Source organism: Vicugna pacos, chromosome 31 (genome assembly GCF_048564905.1).
Source record: "Vicugna pacos chromosome 31, VicPac4, whole genome shotgun sequence".
Taxonomy (NCBI): Eukaryota; Metazoa; Chordata; class Mammalia; order Artiodactyla; family Camelidae; genus Vicugna; species Vicugna pacos.
Window position 1 is genome coordinate 18367587 of NC_133017.1, and position 21474 is coordinate 18389060.

General features: G+C 41.8%; 1 protein-coding gene and 1 non-coding gene across 2 annotated transcripts; both read right to left on the minus strand.

The window, feature by feature from the left end:
- Positions 1-281: 281 nt before the first annotated feature.
- Positions 282-21474, minus strand: BNIP3L (BCL2 interacting protein 3 like). The gene is made up of 6 exons (XM_006203214.3): positions 21118-21474; positions 14204-14387; positions 10321-10393; positions 5356-5459; positions 5089-5238; positions 282-3045 (listed from the first exon to the last, which is right to left on the minus strand). Exons 1-6 carry the CDS (start codon positions 21218-21220, stop codon positions 2997-2999), a joined length of 663 nt encoding a protein of 220 aa, XP_006203276.1. The 5' UTR covers positions 21221-21474; the 3' UTR covers positions 282-2996.
- LOC116286161 (U6 spliceosomal RNA) lies at positions 11659-11765 on the minus strand. The gene has a single exon (XR_004195923.1). It is a non-coding gene; the product is annotated as a U6 spliceosomal RNA (small nuclear RNA).

The window sequence follows — 21474 nt, forward strand, 5'->3', positions numbered from 1 at the left end:
TCACAGGGAGGCTCTAAATTCCCTTTTGCAACTGCTGAACACTGACTCAACTTTCAGCAGATCCCCTCCTCCTGACGCGCTCTGGCAGAACAAAGGCTCTGAACGTCACGGCCCCGTCGGACTGCTCACACGCTTCTCTGACGGATGACGCCGTGCCGTGGCTGTCTCCCCGAGACTCGGCAGGGCAGGAACACCATTCGCTCCCACGCGCTTGGTACCCTGGCAGGTCCTCTAAACTCCCAGGCAGCCCAAGGGACAAAGAAATCATATACTGACAGAAGGAGTTTTGTGAGAGCTTTAATGGCACAAAATGTTTGTAGCTACAAGTTATACATGTGTTGTAAACTGTATACAGTGATACAAAGTGCTAACTAAACAGATGAAGAATGAGACGCGTAATCACTTTGGCTCAGTTAATTCCGATCGTTTCAACAACTGGTTCATTTAAAAATTCATCTGACTGGCTAAGTCTTCAATTTTCATTCTTGAGAATAGTAAATATTTTTACTGCAATCAAAGTAACTCACTGCACTTCTCAATGTGCAAGTTTGCACAGTTTTGCTCTTGATTATATTTACAAATATTTTAAGCCAGTTTTCATCAAACATAAGAAAAATGAAGCCTGCCTTTTCGTCCCCAAATTGTAAACAGGTGTAAAGCTTTTTCAACATTAATCTTACAACTGTCAACTGTTAATTGTCGAATTCTCCTTTCCCATCTCACAGTCTGTTTCCACTCAACACCAATCTGGGTGGGAGCATAAGCATTCATCCCGCATGTTAGGGTCATCAATAAATACTGCATGATTTCATCTTAATATGATTCAGTTCTACTGTGATCACGTATTCATGTTTTAAGTAACAGTTCAAAATTTCACAGCTATTAAAAGGGGCAGAGCTACATTTATTTTCAATGTTGAAGAGAATTGTAAATCTACCTAAATTTAAATCACACTCCTGACAGGATTACTACTGAGTTTCAAAAGAGAGCAATGGGTTGCCTATAAAAAGTTGCTTTGCCTTTAAGTATAATTTTACTTTTCTCTCCCAAGGTACCAATTGTAACAGAAACTAAACATTTTAACAGTTCAGCTATTTAGGTCTCTTTACCGGCCTTTCCAATTTTATTCAGGCTTTTTCAAAATCAGTGGGCCGTCAGATTTGCTTTCTTCTCTAAGAAATTAAAAAATGAAGCCTTGAAATAAACAGGTCATAGAAGGCAAATCAAGTGTTACCAGGCTTGTGAGTAAGACAGAAACAAGGCAGAATAAAAAGATGTCCAAAATTATTTAGACATCAAAACCTAGAAAGAAAAACAAAGCAAAAGAATTCAGAAAACTACCTGGATATATCATCTTTCTTAAAGACAGCCAGCTATAATCTTGAATAAAGGTACCCAGAACTTAGTTTTTTTGTTTAATCTGCATGTTATTTCCCACTATAGCACATCAATTTTTACAAAACTTGATGTGAGAGAGAGGAGAGTCGCGGCAGCCTGGCAAACCTGGTTGTCATAGTGCTTCTACGTCAACCTGGTGCACTTCATTTACTGAATAGATTGCTAGTTTTAAAATTCCTGATGGTTCTCTAAATATTCAATAGTAATTATTTACGTATAAAACATACCACAGTATCCGTCAGAGTCATGCTGGGGGTTCTGAAATCCAGTAAACCTACTTGAAATAATCGCTAGTCCTGACGCTTTCTAACAATTTGGTCCTAAAGCTTCACATGTTAGAAACGAACAAAGAAAGTGTATCAGTAGAGGAAGCTGCTGAGTGTTCTGGAACTATAGTAGGAGTTTCACGCAACTGAAAAGAAGGCTACAGGAGGAAGCGGCCAGCGCCCGCAGAATCACAGGAGCCCCCTCGGGGAGGTGGCACAGTGAACACCAGAAAGGGAGGGTGCGGAAGGAAACACATGGCATCTCTTCAGAACTCTGTCAGCTGTTCCCACAACCCAAGTCTGCTTTGCAAAGTCGCCCAAGGCTTGGAATAACTCTGAAACAGTCATCTTCAGAGCTGAAAGGCTTCAGAGTATAAGTGATGCTTCTTAAAACAAGAAGCCTGTATTTACACCACAAATTGGAACTCATTCCAGAGCCTCTTAGGAAAAAAATTTAAAAAAGGAAAAAAAAAATTTAAAGAAAGTCATGACAAATTCACATGCAGCTAATAAACATAAAAAATACCAAACACACAAAAATCCCCAAAAGCGATTTCATAGATTTCTGGGCCTGAGACGTTCCCTACCAGAGAGAGAGATTCTACACCATAGAAGAGAGAGCGCTGTAACCCACTGGTATTAACATCTGCTGGCGCATCTTAGTTCTTCCATTTCATCCCTATCATTTAAACAGCCTGCCTCCTACAAATTAAAAGGCGCCATTAAGAGGCTTACACAAAAAGTGGTTCCAAAACTGGTTTAAAATAATTTTTTATTGCCCAGGATATTTTTTTTCTTGGGTCTTGTTATTTTCCATTTGTTTTTGTTTCCTTTTGTTTTGAGTTAACTATAAATTCAAGCTTAGGGAAGCCTGCCTTTGTCTTGAGGAACAAAACAACACAGCTTTTATATCATTTGCTAACCTGATCTGGTTTTGAGAGAGAGACGGGAGGTATCCTGCAAGAGTTAAATTTATCCCATGAATGATGCAGGTATAGGTCTGTGGTCTGTAGGTACTAAAAGAAGACAACAGCTTTGTTGACAAAATTATAATCTGCTGGTGGCATTTGCGGAAAAGAAGCCCTTGCAATTTCTAAACAACAGTAAACTCTGTTAGGAAATTCTAAAGTGTTTTACAGGCCAAAAAGGGAATGAGGTTAGTAAAATGCCTCAAAAGAGTCTGAATACTGGATTTGAGAGTTACTGGAACTTGGATATGTAAAAATAGGGCGGTAGGTTGGTTCATGCTTACAATGGTCTCAAGTTCAAATAAACTACTGTGACAATACACCACTTTACGAGTCACACGCCTTCCCAGGGCTCTTCTCTCCCTCAGTAGGTGCTGGCAGAAGGTGTGCTCAGTCGTTTTCCAATGTAGATGCTGAAAGGAAACAGAGTGTACCATGTGTCATCTGTCTCAACAACTCCACCCCAGCTCATCCACTGGCTGAACTGTACTTAAGAACCAAAATTTTCAGCCCTTGTAAAAGGCTCAAATGGTCTATGTGCACAGTTCCCTGGCACCCTGAAATCATCACTGACTTTCTTAAAACTAGTCATCAGCCAGCTAAACTGGTTTTGTGTGATTTTGTTTACTCACTGGGCAGGACTGGATAGCACAGGGGCAGTGATCAGACAAAGCGAAGCCAGAGAGACCAGATCCTTCCAAAGAGTAAAGCGGAGCCAGCGTCCTCTGAGATGTTCCGTTGTGATGCACAAAAAATTCTACTGGTATTTCAGGCACAAAATACAGTAACACACCCAACTGTAAAGTGCTCTAAAGGGCTCTTCCTTCTCTGAAGGATGAAGGGCCTAGCATTACTTCTCCATGCCAAGTAAGTGTTCTCCCCTTAAATAGCGCAAGCAGAGGGAATTTAGGGAAGATCCGGAATCAGCCCCAAGCCCCGGGGTAATAAAACCAATGGTACTTTTTTACGTTCATCTACAGCAACAGTTACACTTACACCAGCAAGAGAAACAGTCCAAAGATGTAGCACAGGAAGGGATACCCCAGGGTACAAAAGCTGACTGCTGTCCTGAGGGTGAATGGACTGCTGTGCAGTCAGGATGGCAGGGCAATCTGGGAGCCGAGCCTGGCCTCCACACCAGCCCCACACGACCCACTCCACACACTCCCTTCCTCCACCACCGCCTTCCGTTCTGCTGGGGGCCACTGCTGCGCTCACCGTCACAAAGGCGTATCAAGCACCCACAGGGACAAAAGGGGTGTGTGGACAAGCCACATATGGGAACTTCCAAGTTCATGACTGTGAACATCTCTCCCATATGCTGAGCTCCTTCAAAGGAAGATAAAGGATGCTGTGTACCTTTTGCGTATTATATATAGAAAACCACCCACTGGGCATGCCTAAAGAGGATAGTAAGTATGTCTTGAAAAAAATGAACAGCAAATGTTTAACTCCTAAAATATTTCAAAACTATTTTCTCAACTATTCAAATCAAGGGAAAAAAAAAGAATTTAAAGGACATGCCTGAAAAAATGAATTACAGGTAAATGTGGGTTCAATTTTAAAAGAATTTTTAAAAAATGCTACAAAGAGAAAAAAAAACAGTACCCTCAACCAACTTTCCAGTTTCACTCAAGGGCCATTCAATACAATGGTGTACCTTCTCATTTGGGAAAAAGAAATGTTCACATCAACCTCAAGTTACACAATAAAGGTTAGTTTACTTTTCAATTTAGCTAATCGAGTAATTTATAAACAATAACAAAACCTAAAAAAAGAAAAATCAAATTTAGAAGAAAGAGTCCACCTAAAAAATGATCATTTAGGGCATTAACATGAACAACTTCTTTCCAAATAAGAAAAAAAAAAATCTACTATTAAAACTGCTTATTCAGACAGGTATCCCCCACTTTTCAAAAGCTCACTTTATGTCACCTCACTCTACGGGTTAGACCTACATTCTCATCTGTTTTCGCTAACTGAAAGACATTCGAAGAGGATTTTCACTTTTGTGAAAAAAGGCGAAAAGCGAAAGCAGCGCTCTGCGCTGGCTCTGCGGCGAGCTGCCCCGGCGCCGGCCCCGCCGAGCGCCTTCTCGGGAAGCGTGCGCAGCGCCCGGCTGCCCGGCTCTGAGCCCCGCCTGTGAGCACCTGCGCTTTCTCTCGGGGGTTCCTGCGCCTCCCTTAGCAACACGTGTCCTAAGGTGACTGCCTCTTCCCTTTACATCATCTCGGCTTACGGAAGGTTTAATAGAGATGCTCTATTTTCAGATAGCGGGGGAACCTGTATACCAATAGCTACCAACTTTAGTAATTCTTTTAAGTTCACCTCATTTGCACTAAAACATTAAAAGAAAAATGATACGAACTGCTTTCACATACACTTCTTACATCTGGAAATAAAATATGTGAATAAAATAAATGGAAGACATTCCGGGTGAGCTGACCAGTACTTACCCCAGCCCCAAAGCCAAAACGTGAGAGAGGAAGAGGGATGGAATGAACACCTTAAGAAACTCTGCAGAGAAAATACCCCCTTTCTTCATGGCTCCGCTCTTCCTCATGCTTAAAGACACAGAACGTTTCGGGTGCCTGAAGTGGAACTCCCTGGGGAAAGAAGTTCGGAGGCAGGTGTCAGGAACGCACTTGCTGGAAGCACCTCAGGAACGAGCAGGGCCGCATACACCCACCGGGCCCGCTGCGAAGAGACCTGTGCCGACTTACTTGGGCGGGACGTTTTCAGGTCTGCTGGACCAGTCAGACACCCAGTCTACACTTTTCTTCAAAGCATCTACCTCTTTCTCTCCTTCTGCGACTTCTTCTTCTGACTGTAAAGAAGAATTCACACTTTAAAAAAGGAAAAAAGACCGATTCTTTCTATTACAGAAGCCAAGTCTAGACAAACTATACAGAAGTCATAAGCTTGTGCATAATAATTGTTAAGTACGAAACATGCTGCTTTTCTAGAAAGGCCAACCAAATGATCTAAGATCAGAGTACTTGGTATCTGGGGAAATAACGCTGAGTTTCATGGCTGTTGTATCTAAACACAGACTATGAGCCTGAAACTTGAATTATACCTCAATTAAAGAATATGAATATGAAGAAAGTGTATTCTGGGATATAATGTTAATTAAAGTGTGTTAAAACACTGACAGCTGTTGAACCTGGGCGATGCTTATATGGAGTTCTGTTGTAATATTCTCTTTATTTTTGTAAGTATTCAAAATTTTTCATAATTAAAAGTAAAAGGAAACATCAAAAAGTATATGCTAATAAATACACAGTGATGAGAAAATAAACAACTGCGAGATCTGACGAGGAAATAAATAATGACAATATTTATTAAGCATTTATCAAGGGACAAGCAACAGTCCAAGCACTTGACATGCATTAACCTTTACCTTACAACAACCCTATAAAAACAGGAACTATTACTACTGCACGTTACATATGAAGTGAGTAGCAGAGCAAGTATTTAAAATCCAGGCAAACTGTCTCCAAAGCTCCTGCTCTTAAACATAAGGTTTTACTCCCTGGAAGGAGATTGTATTTTTTAGACAAACTGCTATATCCAAACATTTTCCAAGGCTCATTCAAAACTACTGAAGCCAAAAGTTTTTAAAGAGTAATTTATTTAAAACTGAGTAAGAATCTAACATCTTTCATACTAAATAAATGAAAAAGAAACCCTTTTTCTTGCTAATGATAACCTCAAGTTTCAGGGTAAGAACAAACAAAATTTCCAATGGCTTCTCTTTCAATAGAACCCACAGGAATGAGACATTCCTGAAAATAACACAGTATTACTTACTCAGTTTTTAAGGAATACGATGCTATGACCCCAAACCAAAGGGTCTCAAAGCTACAAATTATTCTGATTTTTTATTTTGTTTGAATAGAATTCACTCTTGGACCCACACTTTCATTATTCTCGGCAGATAGTTGTGAAATTCGGAGGGGGACAGAGCCACGTGATCCCTCTCTGCCAAGTCTAGTTCTCTATGAGAGCCCCCCACCACAGGAAGGTAGCCTCAGAGAGTCTCTAGACACAGACAGTCCCTATGCTATCAAACTGAAAGTAAAATCCCTGTGGATTTTTGCAACTCTGGTGCTATCATTCTCATTTAGTTCTGCTGGACTTGCCAAATTCCACTGAATGACACAATGTAGCCTTTAGGATTAAGTCCGTTCCACTTGTTTGAGATTTGAGATTACTCAAAATCCTGACTGGCTCTCTGGGGTAAATCTGAAAACATCCTAAATCAAAAACAGTAAACTGTTACAATTTACTTATAGATCAGGAGGTATCACACAATAGCTCACGACAATCAACACACTGCAGGCCACTTCTGTTTCGTTTCCAACTTTGGTCTCAAATGTCTCTCTCTAAAACTGCTCAAAGATTTAGGCTTAAATTTGTGAACAAGGTAATACTTCATATTTTCTAAGAGAAGGAAAATATAAGATTTGATGCTAATTTTTTAAAGATGATGATCTTTGGACTATTATTAAAAAAAAAAATTCCCAGATCAGTTTAGAACCCTTACCTTAAGAATAAGGATTGTAAGCTCTCCTCATTCACTACTGCCCTGTCTTCTCCTTTTATTAATCTTAAATTTGCCAGTTTTAGGTTTTAAACTGCCCTCTGATTCTTGGAATTCCAGAATACAGTAAAAAATGCAGTTAATCGAATTAAGTAATATTCATGCCTTTAACCAGATCAACAACCCTCTTGCCACATCTCTGTCTGTTCTGATCATTTTAGCCTGTTCTTGCAAGGAAGTCCTTTACCTTCTAATCACGTTTTCCTTCTCTGGCCCACCTCAAGCTCTTAAGGCCTCTAAATGTGGGTATTAAATGATATACTGTGTCACAGATAAACCGCAGTTTTACAAGAGGGAAAAGGAAGATATTTTCAATTTGTTTCATCTTTTAATTGATACCGAGTCCTGTGCTGGCCTCTATGGTCCCAGAAACACACTGCAAAGATGCCTGTGAGAGACAGTCTCCAGTCTATTTTCTGCCACTGAACTGAGAGTCTTAAGGACTATCATCCCCAAAGTATGGTTTTAACAATCTTTTCCTAAACGTATTACATCCTAGGCTTCCTCATACCACGACTCACCAGACATGCTTCAGTCCACTCTCACGAGCCTGTGAGCGCTCCTGAAGTCAATCTCATTCACTGACTTATTTAAGTAGAAGGAACGGGGGCCACAGGCTCGGACAGCCCTGGTTTCAATCCTGGTCTATCACTAATTTGCTTTGTGATCTTAGATAAGTGACTTAATTAAGATAAAGCTTCACTTTTCCCATTTGCTCATGGGGATAATACTCCCTCTCTCACTGGACTGAAAGCATACTAAAGTGGGAAAAATTTTTTAAAAATAAATTTAGCACCTAGAATATAGATATTAGTGTCTTTCCTTCCTCCTCCTGGAAAAGGCTAAAAATGTCATATATTCCTCGTGTAGATATATATAAAAATATTCAATAAGAGCAAGTAGCATAGTGGCCAACTGTTTTTAACTGTTTCCTAACCCTAAGCTTGCTTTTCATTTATGAGGGAAAAAAATCCATCCCCCCAAACTCTAATTAATTTTAAATTATCATTTCTTCAATTAAAAACAAGCAACGTAAAAAAGGCTTTTTGAAAGTTTAAGTAATGATACCGATTGACTTCGCCCTTATTAAAAGTTTAACTCTAAAACACAAAATGTTTTTCTTTTAGGAGTTAAACTGCTTTTCCAAAACCAGAACCTGGTTTAAAGGGACTGATGTGACTGTTAGTATCATTTACCCAATGCTTGGTGATGCCCAGTGCTCCTCTAAGCACCTGCTTCTGAGTAAGGATCACACTAGCAATCCGACCACAATCTGACACAGAGGCCAAACGCTTCCATTTTCTCACCTGAATTTCATCAATTCCTTTGGAATTCTAGGATGGATGCAGTCAGCTCTAGAATTCCATGTAATATTCAATTCTCGGGTGAGCCTAAGTGTGCACCTGCCACCCCATGAGCCAGGACAGCTCTTATCGGTAGTTATCAGGTAGATTATTATGGGGGAAGTATGTGTGGAGAGGGAGGGAGGTCTAAGGTCAATAAGTCTGGGAACCACAGTCGGCCCTCAGTACCCGTGGGGTGCACATCCATGAGTAAGGAAGGCTGACGGTACCTCACCACTTTAGATGAGGGACTTGAGCATCTGTGGACTGTGGTACTGTTGTGGGGGTGGGGGGAGCTGGAACCAGTGCGCTGAGGATAACGAGGAACGACTGTACTTGGTTTAAGTAAGCAAATTTCTTTACTGCGCGAGCTGTCAGAGCCTTTAGTGCGCCACTGTGCACCGTGACCACTGGAGCAGGAGGGCGAGGGAGCCCGGGGCTGCATTATTTCCCGCTTATCTGACTTCGGAACTATCTCAAGGGGCTTCCCTTTGAATGAGTGCTCCTCAAAACATATTTTGGAAAACGCTACTCTAGATTTTCAACTCATCTGTACAAAAGGCCACATGGATGGAGACATCTTCCTGAGGAAAAGCCTACAGCAAGGAATTCATCTCATGCCTCTACCCTGGGACTCCTGAGCGTACTTTTCCCCACGGAAACTTTATCTACGTTTCTCTTTATGAGCGACAGCTGACCGCACACAGCAAAACTGACACACGTAAGCAAGCAATAATTCCACAACTCCATTCAGACGACTTTCCACACGGGAGCCTCGCAAGCTTCTCCACGTATCCAGCTCGTTAGACAATAAATGAGTATTCAGGCCCAGAGATTTTCTAGGTTTCAGGAAACAGCACAAGTAAAGCACAAAGTAGGGAGAAAGTGTGCAGCCTCGGAACAGAAAGAACACAGGTGAATCCAAGATAACATGCAAAATATTTCCAGTGCAAAGGGACTGAGGACACTGCATGGTGAGAGCCCCGCAAAGCAAAGTTTTTGTTAGCATTTGCTGAAACATTCAAATACGTATATTCTTCAAGTACCTTAACACAGGAGAAAAGGACAGTGGTTCCTGTCCTCAAGAATTTGGTCTCTGACACTTGTAGGTGATCTGACACACTGATAAAGTCAAGGGTTGGCTACGAACATTCTAAATTGTGGACAACGATTATTTACCGTAAGTTTCATACTGAAGACCTTTGTAAACTTTCCCTACCACATGCATCTATATTTCTAACAATGTCGACTCCTAGTGAACTACACCTTCTTTACCTTCAGGAACTGCACATAATTTAGACGAATCTTTCTCTAGCTGTTGAAAGTCTTCTCAAAAGTCACCGCACTCTGATTTCAGACGCAAAAAAGTTTTCACACCTGGTTCTATGACAACCTCCCTTTTCATTTATTCTGTACTTTAAATAAGACATCTGTCTCAGTTTTCTGTTTATAAACTCAAAAAACTAGCTTAGAATATTGGAATGACACATTACAGACAAGAATTTTCCAATTCTTTTAGGGCCACAGGACCCAAAATTCTTAGTTGTAAGGGAGTACAATGATGACTCTACCATCATAAGTAAGTTCCAACATCAGAAACTAAGTAACTATAAACAGTTTCAAACTATTTTTTAAACCCTTCATATTCTTTCCTGTATTTTAGCAAAACAGAATTAAAGATTTGCATTTTCCTAACTATCTATGGTAAACCAGAAAAATAAATTCACACACACACACACCTGAGAGCTGTGGTCCCTGCTGGTGCGCATCTCCACATCAAACATGATCTGCCCATCTTCCTGTGGGGAAGGGCTGGGAAGAGAAGGACATTCAGCCGTTAGTTTTAATTCTCATTTTGTCAAAGAAATGAGCCTCCATTGGAAATTAGAAAATTAAAAGTTACAGTAGTATGGCTTTAAAAAAGCATCAGATCAGAAAATATACCATAACGCCATGTAAGAAAAATGAAATTGATTACGCTTACTCCCCAAACATTCTCGAATTTTTCAGTGGTGATAAATTCCTTTGTAATGATAAATTTGCAAAGGAAATACTACCTAAAGGCACAAGACTGTCACATTTTCTTATTTTTACTCCTTTTCCAATAAAGGTAAATGATCTTCAAGTTCAGAAACTCTAGTTTGGAGTTCCTTTTTCTCAAAGATCTTTCATCATTCATAATTCGCCCCCAGCAATTCTCATAGTCATTTTCTGATGTGTGTACTGGAATTTTCCAAAGGCTTACATTATGTGTAATATCACAACAGGCAATGCAGAAGAGACGAGAACCCAGCTGCTTTCTACTAAACCAGATATTAAAGAGATCTTCATAAATTTAAACAATGCCACTATTCTTATTAAATTTTGGGTTATGGAACAGTTACTTTTTGTTTAACAAAGTTAACTTACGTTAAAATGTAACAGGTTTATTATTGTTGAATGAATGAATACATATTTTTGAATGTTTCCAGTTTTAATTTCTAATATAGTAAATGTCAAAATATATAACCCACATAAATAGAAGATCTTTGGGGTCCCTAATAGTTTTTAAGAGTGTAAACGAGTACTGAGGCCAAAAAGTTTGAGAACTGATATTTTACTTATTTCAGAAATGTTTACTGTGAGATACTTCAGAGTACATAAGCTTACATACAAATATATAACCTTTAATGAAAAGTGCAAGATACATTCCCAGAATTAGAAAAATATACAAATTTTTAGACAAAAATAAATGATTACGAACTGTACTTGATACAGTAGATGAATACGATGTGCTAAGTTCTGTTCTGAGCTTTAGCAACGATTCCTTGTGTAACGACAGCAGGTCACCAGATCTTTGACTATACACCCCACTCCCTGCAAACAGAAACTCAAGTGGGCGTGAAGAATGCTGCAGGCTTAACTTGCTCAAAGGAGTAGATACTAGTTATCAAAGTTACCAAGAGCATGTGCACAACGTTAATATTTAGAGATGCTGGTGAGAGTGACTAGAAAGTAAGTGAGAACACCACACACGTTTCAGGCTGATCAGGCCTAGGGGTCTCCGGCTATCATAACCGCCATAGGAGTTGTTGTTGTTGAATATGGAACGCTTCACGAATCTGCATGTCATCCTTGCGCAAGGGCCATGTTAATCTTCTCTGTCTTGCTCCAACTTAAGCGTATGTGCTGCTGAAGTGAGCACCTGACACAGGAGATTCTTAAGTGGAAAAGTGAAAAGATGGTTCTGTATCCGACCACCATATTAATATATTTAGAAAATTCTGTCTTGAACTAGAGATTTCAGGCTATAACACAAAAACCAAGTAGAATCCAGTCCTCAGTTTACTGTCATTACGCTCATGACACTGTTGGGTTCACAGCCAGAGATCCGGTCAAGGCCCAGCCCCACGGCCACGACCAGGTCAAGGCAGTACAATGACCAAGTCAAGAACCGAGAGAAGCCTGGCTCTACGTCAACACTCTTCTTACTGCTGGCATCGATCTCACTTAGAAAAATACTCAATGTCTCTCTGGCAGCCTGTTCCTAGCAATGTGACTGCATTAGAGCTACAGCCCTGGCTCATGGCAGGGAGTTTTTTAAATATTCTCATGTCCTCTACCCTACCCTCAACAACAGAACGAGACTCTCTAGGGATGGAGTCTGTGCACTGATACATTTAAAAGCTCCCTGGCTGAATCTAGTGTGTAGGCTGGAGACTCCCAGCACAGGCTGGAGCACAAAGCAAAGCACAGAGGGGTTGCCTGCTAACAGTCAGCACAGGGAAAAAGACCCACCTAGGGGATAATGTTTAAATTGAAAACATAAATTAGATTTGGGACTAATATCCAACAGCCCTAAAACACTTCTGCCTACGCGAAACACTTTTAACTTCAAATAGAGAGACGCCGGCAATTTAAATGACGTGAATTTTGAAGGCATTTTCAAAATGCTGAAGCATCAGTCAGATATCCCAGGAGAGGACTATTGAGCTGGAGCTCTGGGCCTCCTGGGAGAGGTGACCAGTGACCCAGAGCCTGAAGATGCACAAGCAGAGAGCAGGAGAGTGTCCAAAGGCACCCGCCCACCCTAGAGTCACATGTTTAGAATCCCGACTGAAACATGCTCACGGGGAGGTGAGTTCACATTCAGTCACCAATGTAACTGCGACCGCAAGTGAGAGAGGAAGAGGAGCAGAGCTTTCCTCTGCTCCACCCCAACAGCAGGTTAAGGACACGCTAGTCCCAGTGATCAAGGGTCGTGTACTTGAACATACAGGAAAAGCCTTATCAACAGGCCCATTACAAGCAGAAAACTTCAGAAACCCATCAGTGAGTCCCATGATATAAATGTAATGAAGTATCAACTGAAGTCCTAAACACAGCTCGATGCTGCGGCTACTGGCATCAGCGGCCAGCTGCTCAGAGGAGAGCCATCTGCTCTGCTTCTGCTCATGACAAGAGCCGTCCCTGGATCTTCAGAAGCACAGGGACAAGTGAGAGATGAGGCAGGGTGGCGGGGGTGCAGGGTGCCACAGGGCCGGCAAACCAGCCCTCTGCTGCTTTTGTAACACCAGTGGCTCAGAAGTCACGCAGGAACCTGGGACAGGATTTAACTCTCGTTTCTCCTTTTACACTCTTCCTGTTAAGTAAGTAATATTATGTGCTGTCTACAGAATTTGTACAAAGGATAAAAATATCATCCCCCAGAGATCATCGCTGTTTACATTTTTCAGTGTTTCCTTAATCTATTTCCTGTGCCTCTGCATTTTCTACGTGGCTAGCATCAGTTAACTCTTACGTAACCAGCAGATCACCCGGTATCCCATAATGCTACCACTATGGCTGCCACTGGTCTAAGACTCGTTCAATCCACCACAGTGTCATTTACTACCTAGTCCTTGGGGAAAAAAAGAGACCTATAATGAAAAATACACTAACAGCTCAGTTTCATTCTGCTCATGCATCTCTCTGTATTCTTACTCTTTCGCTATAAGCAGTTTTTAAATTAGAAGAATTAGGTTTCTCAAGCCAAACACAGACAAATGAGACCTGATACAAAACTTCCTCTGAGCTCTAAGGAAACACGACGGTCTCAAAATGAACTCTCCTGACACCCTGGGCTAGTGCTTCCCCTGTGCAAACACTGCTGAACTTGGGTCAACCCGCTGTTCCTACGACTCTGACATTCACGGAGCGTCTACTCCACGCCAGCACCATCACTGTCAAGGGTGCAAAGGAGACAAAACATGACCCCTGCCTGCCTTTTAAAGCCTCACAATCTAGAAGGGAGGACAGATATATACAGAGGTAACTGTATTCAAGGCAGAAAGAGATCTGTGAAAGGACAAAGGAAAATGGGAGAAAGATGAATTCTGTAAGTAAACATTCACACCACTGACTTTTACACTGTCCACATCGAAAAATGATACATTCTGAATGAGGAAACTGACTTAATCTAAGGGAAAAGTGGGCCCTCCTGTCCTTGTCAATTAGCTGTCTGATTTACACACGTGCTGCAGGAAATCAGGAGTTATATTTTGTCAAATGAAGATGGAAGCAACTGATTTTTTTTTTCTAATGGGAATGAACCTTGTAACTCACCTATTTCCTGAAATCTACCAAAACAAGGATCTCACTTACCTGTCACAGTGAGAACTGCCTCTTGAGCTACTCTGTCCAGATTCATGTTGTGCATCCAAGAGGATCTTCTCCATGTCTCCATTGTGGATAGAGGACGAGGAGGGCACGTGTTCTAGCCCCCCGTTTTTCCCATTGCCATTATCATTGCCATTGCTGCTGTTCATGGGGAGCTCCACCCAGGAACCTGTTGGACAAGTCAGATAACCGCAGTTAACCACAGCAGAACTGAGCTCTCTCATGTGCACACAAGATGTGAACATGGTGAGTTCAGATAACGATTCTGACTCGCCTCAAAGCAAATGCACGCGTATTCTGAAGAAGATAAACAAGGAGCAGTAACCGTCTGAAAATCTACATAGTTCTGCCCCTGAAGGAGCTCGTGCCATCAACCAACTTAGGAGAAGCTAGAACTCTAAAACGAGTATCTTAGTGTCTTTCGGCCAATTTTTCTCTCTGGTTAAAAATCAGCTGATACACAATAAACACTGTACTGAAAACTTACAGGTTGCTTTTCAAAAAATAAACGGCCACTTTATTATCAGACAGGCTACTTAGTTACCCTTTAATATTTTAGTTACATATTTTTTCCTATCGTCTACCTTAGCCATTCAGCTGTAACATACCTCTCCATCTGGCTTAGAGGTATGTTAACACATGAACCCGAATTATCCCAAACCACTGAGAAGCTCCGAGAGAGGGAACTTAAATCCCATCACAAACATTTCGGTGTGTGTGCAAGTCTGGAGCATGAAAGTCGTGCAGCTGGCTCATAATGCGATCAGGTGAGAACGCTAAACATTCTGAAAAACAGCTTCATCCCTATCCCACAAACTAGTCTCTTCCCTCCTTTATACCTCGCTCTTCGACTCTTTCTCCTTTCTCTATGCACTAAACGTACCTTGTAAACTCGTCTTTTCTCTCTTCTCTCCCACAGGTTCCCACTTGCTAGGGTTTTCATTAAGCCTTTGTTGGTTTGGGGGAGAAAACTGTGCATCTGCTATGGGCAACACTGACGTTTTCTCTGGGGATCAGCTGGAGGGGGTGGAGCCATAGGAATGGGGATGTGGCTCCGTGAGTTTGCGGAATACATGAAGGTACCTTAATTTTAACAAGAATTGGTAACAGTAGCCAATATACCAACTTCACAGCAAGAAGAGATGGTGGCATATTTTTTTCATACTTTCCATTCCTTGTAACAAATTTTGTTTTAGAAAATATAACCCAGCAAGTCGGTGGAGCCATTCCTCTGAACTCCCCGCAGAAGTGTTGGAGAGAGTTCTGTGACTGAACAGTCTTCCATCAGTAAATCAGAACAATCGCCAGCACAGGCTCAAACCCTAAAATGCACCCTGCGTGAGGTGATGACTAACGCAGATCCAGAAGTGAACTCAGCACTACCCTTCTACGAAGGAAAAGCTCGAAGGTAGACCTGGCTGGAAATCTGACTATCCCACTTACCATCTGTCTGACTTTCTGAGCTTCAGTTTCCTCATTTGTAAAACAGAGATGGCAACACAGTACCATCCTGCCAGGGTGGATTACACAGAGGAACACAGGTAAAGTGCCTGGTAAACAGGAGATGCTCGGTGATAAACTAGTTCAAAGAATTGACATTTACGATGCACACAGAACAGTGTTTGCTCAATAAAAATCAAGTCACCCCTTCCTTCCATTCCCTCTAAGGTGGTACCAGTGGCTGTCACAGCCCCCCCCATCAGCACGGATGACAGCCCTTTGGGACTGTACTGCTGGACAACAAACACAACTGCATGACAGCTCCCTGGTCTCGTTCTGTCCACACACACAAACGGACACAGGCTAGACAGAATTCAAAATGGATGAGCAAATTCAGCTAGCAAAGCTAAGACAGATCTGACACTAAAGGTCACTGAACTAAACAAACACTTGGAGTGCCTCTGGAGTGTAGAAGAAATATATCAAAAGCATCCCTAAATTTAGAGCTCTGCAAATATTTCACTGAGAAGAGTGACAGACAGAGAGGTACACGATAAACAAATTGGTTTTTCCTTCCACTCTTTCTAGGACTATCAAACTTATTTTAAACCATTGGGACCAGCTCTTCTTGTGGACAGAAGACCAATGTGAAAAATAAACAAAACCAAACAAAAGGCCAGAGCTGCTCTGGCAGAAGCAGAACAAAGGACCAGGAGTTCTAGACTGGGGATCCGTGGAAGCCAGTCTTCCCCGAAGTACAACTGATGTTCACCTGAAGCAGCTGATCAAAGAGAAAAAAGGCTCTAACAATAATACCAGGTTTCCGAGACCTTGGCTTTTTTTGAAGGACTTCCAAATCCTTATCTAAATTCTACTTTCTGCATTAAAAATCGTAAGCAATCATAAGGTAGGATCTTGAGGAGTCACATCTAGAAAAGCTTGGTAAAAGTGACCCCTGTAACTGCCTCAATGCCCTGTAGAGTAACTGAAAGCATCTCTCCTCAAGGCAGATGCTGTCTATCGGGCATGTGTTAGTGCAGTGCTGTTAAACAGCAGACTGAAGCCAGACTCCCCTGCTACCACGTCCAGCTGTCACAGCCCAGACAGGTCACTGAACGTCTCTGTGTCTCAGTTTCCTCATCTGTAAAATAGGGATAGTAATTATATCTACCTGAATGTCATCAAAAGGTACAAGTGTCCAGGTAGGAGAGAAATTAAGTCCTGGGGATGTAACGTACAGCATGGTGACTACAGCTTATAAACCCTATTGTATATTTGAAACAAAAGAGAGTAGGTCTTAAACGTTCTCATCATAAGAAAAAAAATCCCTTTGTAACTGTGTGGTGACGCACGTTAACTAGACTTACTGTAGTGATCGTTTTCAATCATTTCTCGAATCGTTATCTTGTACTAATCTAATGCTATATGTCAATTACATGTCAATTAAAAAAAAACGGTTGCCTGCACATGCTTAAAAAAAAGAAAAAAAAAGTATCTACCTCATAGGATTATTGGGAGGACAACTATAATAAACCACAAAAGATTCCCTAGTACAAGTGCTATGTGTTAGTTACTATTATAATTAGACTCCGTATCTTTAAAAAAAGAAACATTCTTACTAAAAACTTAACCATGTTTCTTGAAAATGTAAATATCAGTAAAGCAAACGTGAATACCACTCCTCCTAACCTCCCATTCCTACTCCTAAAGGAAACTACTTTTAATAGCTTCATATGTAGCCTTCCAGGGTTTTTTCTCTCTTGTTTTTTCCCCTCCTCACCCCTCCCCAGGGTTTTTTCAGTGAAATATAATTCTGTGTTTAGTTTCTGTTTTTACAAAAAAAAAAAAAAAAGGAATTATACTGCACATATTTTTCTGTAAAAAGTGTTTCTTACCTAGCAACTTGTTGATGTCTTTCAAGTCAATCTATATTGCTTTACTTCAGTCTTTGGAACCACACTGCATCTCATCGTAAAGATATACCATACATTAACCATCATCCAAATGGCAATGGTTAATCATTACCCAAATGATTGTTTCTAATATTTTGTTGTAACAACCAGGACTGGAGAACATTGTGGAGGGTAATCTGGCAATATCCATTAAAAGCCTTACAAAGGTGGATCTCCTTTAACTCGCAATTGTCTTCCAGAAATACTATCTATGGAAATAAACAGTGCTGCAGAGAAAGTGAGGACACAGATGTCCGTTAAGACTTCACCATACTAGTTTTATCTTCCAAGTAAAATGGAAAAAAAAGCAAACTCGCCTTTCTCAATAAACTACACACACCTTTTTCTCAACACCTAGCTCATTCCTGATTTACAGCCTCAGAATTTCTCAATGTTCTAACTCCACCAATCCTCACCAAGTCCCTTATTATTTGGAAAGGAAACAAGGCAAGATAGGAAGATTGTGCTGTCAGAGCAATACAAAGTAGAAAAAAATTTCAGAGTGAATTCTCTTCCTAATAATGAAGCTTTAAAATGAAAAACTGGAGGTTCTCTCTCTTGTAGTAAAATACTACTTACAAACTAAAAACTGTTCTCTTACCCCTAGTTGTACATATACACGATTCATGAGATACTTTCTAGTTTTAAGTGTGAGAATTGCTAAGAGGATTCAGAGATGTCTGCTTCTACTGTCTCTAATGTAGTTCATAGTGACGGCTGGTCCTGCAATTGTCATTACATTCATGACAGCTGTATTTACTCTTTACAGTTTATAATCACCAGTTCAATCATCTTGCAAGAAGAGGAGTGGGAGAGCTGGTGAGGGGGGGCGGACAGAAGAGAAGGAAAAAGAGTATTTCACCTCTCATTCTTTCCCTAACTTTTCAAGGTCCCACGAGAAACACATCCTAACTAGAGGTGACACATTTCATTATGTCTTAGCTTCTTTCCTCAAAACCTTTATTTTAAGTACCTGATGCTGGAATCTGGACAGAGAACAGTCACTGAGCTTCTTCTAAAACTACCAACTGGAAAACAGCCTTTTAACTTTAGAAGTAGTTCAGATACTTGTCCACTAGTTTGTAATGAAAGTGAACAGTCCCCCTACAAGGATAAACTTAAAAAAAAAAAATCAGAGACAGGTTTCATTATTCCAAATATGTCAATTATTTGTTATTATAACTCTGCGTTGACCCCTGAAGATAAAATCCCAAGCCAGAGATAATCTGTACAATGAGTTCATCTCCTGTTTTTCAGAGTTGTGCAACTTTACCCAACAAAGAACTTCAACTTATCAGCAATTTGGACAGTATTAGATGCCTGAATAAGTTGTTTTGCTCAGTGCCCAAAAATCACTTGAAGGAATCAATAAGGCTTCTTGTTTTGTTCAGTCCAGTGTTGTATAATGAGCTAAAAAAACAGAGTAAAAGGCAAGAGGAGAGTAATGAAATATGGCACTATCTGAAAGCTTTTCAGTAACATTTAAAAGCTCAAGCTGGCTCCAATAAAATACTTTCTATCCAGTAGATTTCCCAAAGCAACATTCTGATATCACATACAGGCTGAGTGTTCCTCTAGTTCTGTAAGAGCTAATACAAAACGTAGCAGCAACTGATTGGCCAAGGACATTAAATATCTCATAGGTCTGTCAAGACAGGGAGAAAAACCATCACATATAGTTCAATCCCAGTTTTTCTTTTCTTTTTTTTTGGTTATATGGTCAAAGGACAACAAAAATTCCTTTGCTTTCTGTGAAATCACGTACAGATACTAACCGATTTGCTACCCTGTAAGTATCATAGGAAAACTGGACTACAATTAAGAAACAGTATACTAAAAAGAGATAGGCAGGCTACCTCTATCCATTGGGTGGGATAACAATGAGAGATTAAGAAACACACAAAGTCAGGGGACTGTGGGCCACTGAAAAGAAGTGTCCTGTAAGGAACACTAGATCAGGTGAAAGTAAAACCTCAGCATTAGGACCTAGCCTGCCGTGAACCTGGGCAACACACTTTACTCTAGACCTGTTTCTTTACTGGTAGTTAACAGTGGACAGTTATCTCTAAAGTTTCTTTCCATTCTAAAATCACATGCTACTAAAAGAGTATGCTAAAAACAAGTAAACAATTAAAAATGCATATTAATATATGAAGCAAATAACATTTAAAGACACAGAAATTAATCCTAATTTACTGTGGGAAATAATATATAAATCTTACATTCTAGAACATAAAACACTTAAAAGTTTTTTAAAAGTCAACATTTAAGGAATTATCCATCAAAAGATGGCACAGTAGCAATAAGCAACGAAAACATCTTAAAAATACCCAAATTCTACCCTCATCTTGTGAGAGCAGGAACTCTCTTCCCCTAAATAATTTTTAGGCCATGTCGGAACACCTCCCTCTTATGAGAGATATTGCAAATGCCTTTAAATGTCATTTAAGCAACCAAATGATTTTTAAATGACTTCATCTGGCCATATGCTAACTGTTCCAACCACCTCTTTCAGGAGATAAATTACAGGAAGGTTAGGCAAGAACCTTCCCAAGACTTCAAGCGAGCTTTAAAGACATGTGGGAATAACCTGACGACAAGATGTCTAAGCACCAGAATGTTACGAAAAGCAACTGTAGTTGGTCGTAATTGGATATTGCCATTAACTTTCAACCGCCCCAGTGTAATCACGTTTCTGAAAATTCATTGCCCCAGACTCCGCGATTTGTGCAATCTTGGATGGTTCATGAGGCAGTTCATAATCAGGTTTGCAGAACACACCGTTTAAAAAAAAAGCACTTGAGCAACTCTGAAAACATCTCAAAAAGAAAAAAAAAAAAGTAGCATAGAGCCTCCTCACCCCCCCGCCCCACGTGATACAAGTAACCACTAAATTACCAAATAATCTTCCTGACCAGCCTGTGGTAACAAAGGAACGCAACAAGAGGGCTCACATTCAGACCCAGTAAGGGGAAGGCCGACCCAGTGAGGTGGGGTCAGCCGGGTCTGGCCCAAACCCCGCCGCACACTTGACCACCCGCCCGTCCCTCTGACGCCCCCTCCCCTCAGCCAGCCGCCCGCGTCCATCCCCAGGCGTCCCCGCCGCACGTCCCCATCCCTGCCCACGTCCCCCCGGCGGCCCGCTCCGCCCACCCTCTCTCCCCGCGCCCCAAGGCCCGCCTCTCCACGCCCTGACTGGCTCCACTCCGCGGCCCACCACAGGTGGGATAGGCTGGACTCCCTCGTCATCCCACCCACCTCCCCTCCTCAACGGCGAACAAAAGCAGCCCCCCACCCGAGACCCCAGGAGGGAGCCGAGACAGGTCAGGAGGAAGACAGGAGCAACTCCTCCTGACAGGTGACGAGAGTTGTCAGTCATCCGCACATCCTCGGCCTCGACCAATGGGCTGCCTTCTCCTCCCGCCCCCGCGCGGAGCTGGCGGCGGCGGCCAGAGCAGCTCCTCCTCCCCCCATCCCCTTCACCGAGCCCGCCGGCCCAGCACTCACTGTTGAGGCCGGCTGGCGGGGGCAGAGGCTGTTCCCCTTCTTCGCAGTTGTTGTTGTTGTTGTTATGCGGGGGCGGCGGCTGCTCTACTAAATGGGACGACATTGTCGGGCTGCTGGAAGAGCTGCGGCCGGAGCAGGACTGTCTCCGGTCCTCGGGCAGCAACACAACAAGCCGAGTCCCCCGCCCCCTTTTCTGCGCCTGCGCAGTCCCTCCCCTGGTCCTGACGTCAGGGCCCGCCCCGGCCACGTGATGACAACACAACAAGCGACGGGGCGGGGCGGGGGCGTGGCCAGGCGAGATGGAGACGTGGAGACGCGGGAGTCACGCTGACGGGCGCGCCGGGAATGAATCCTTGC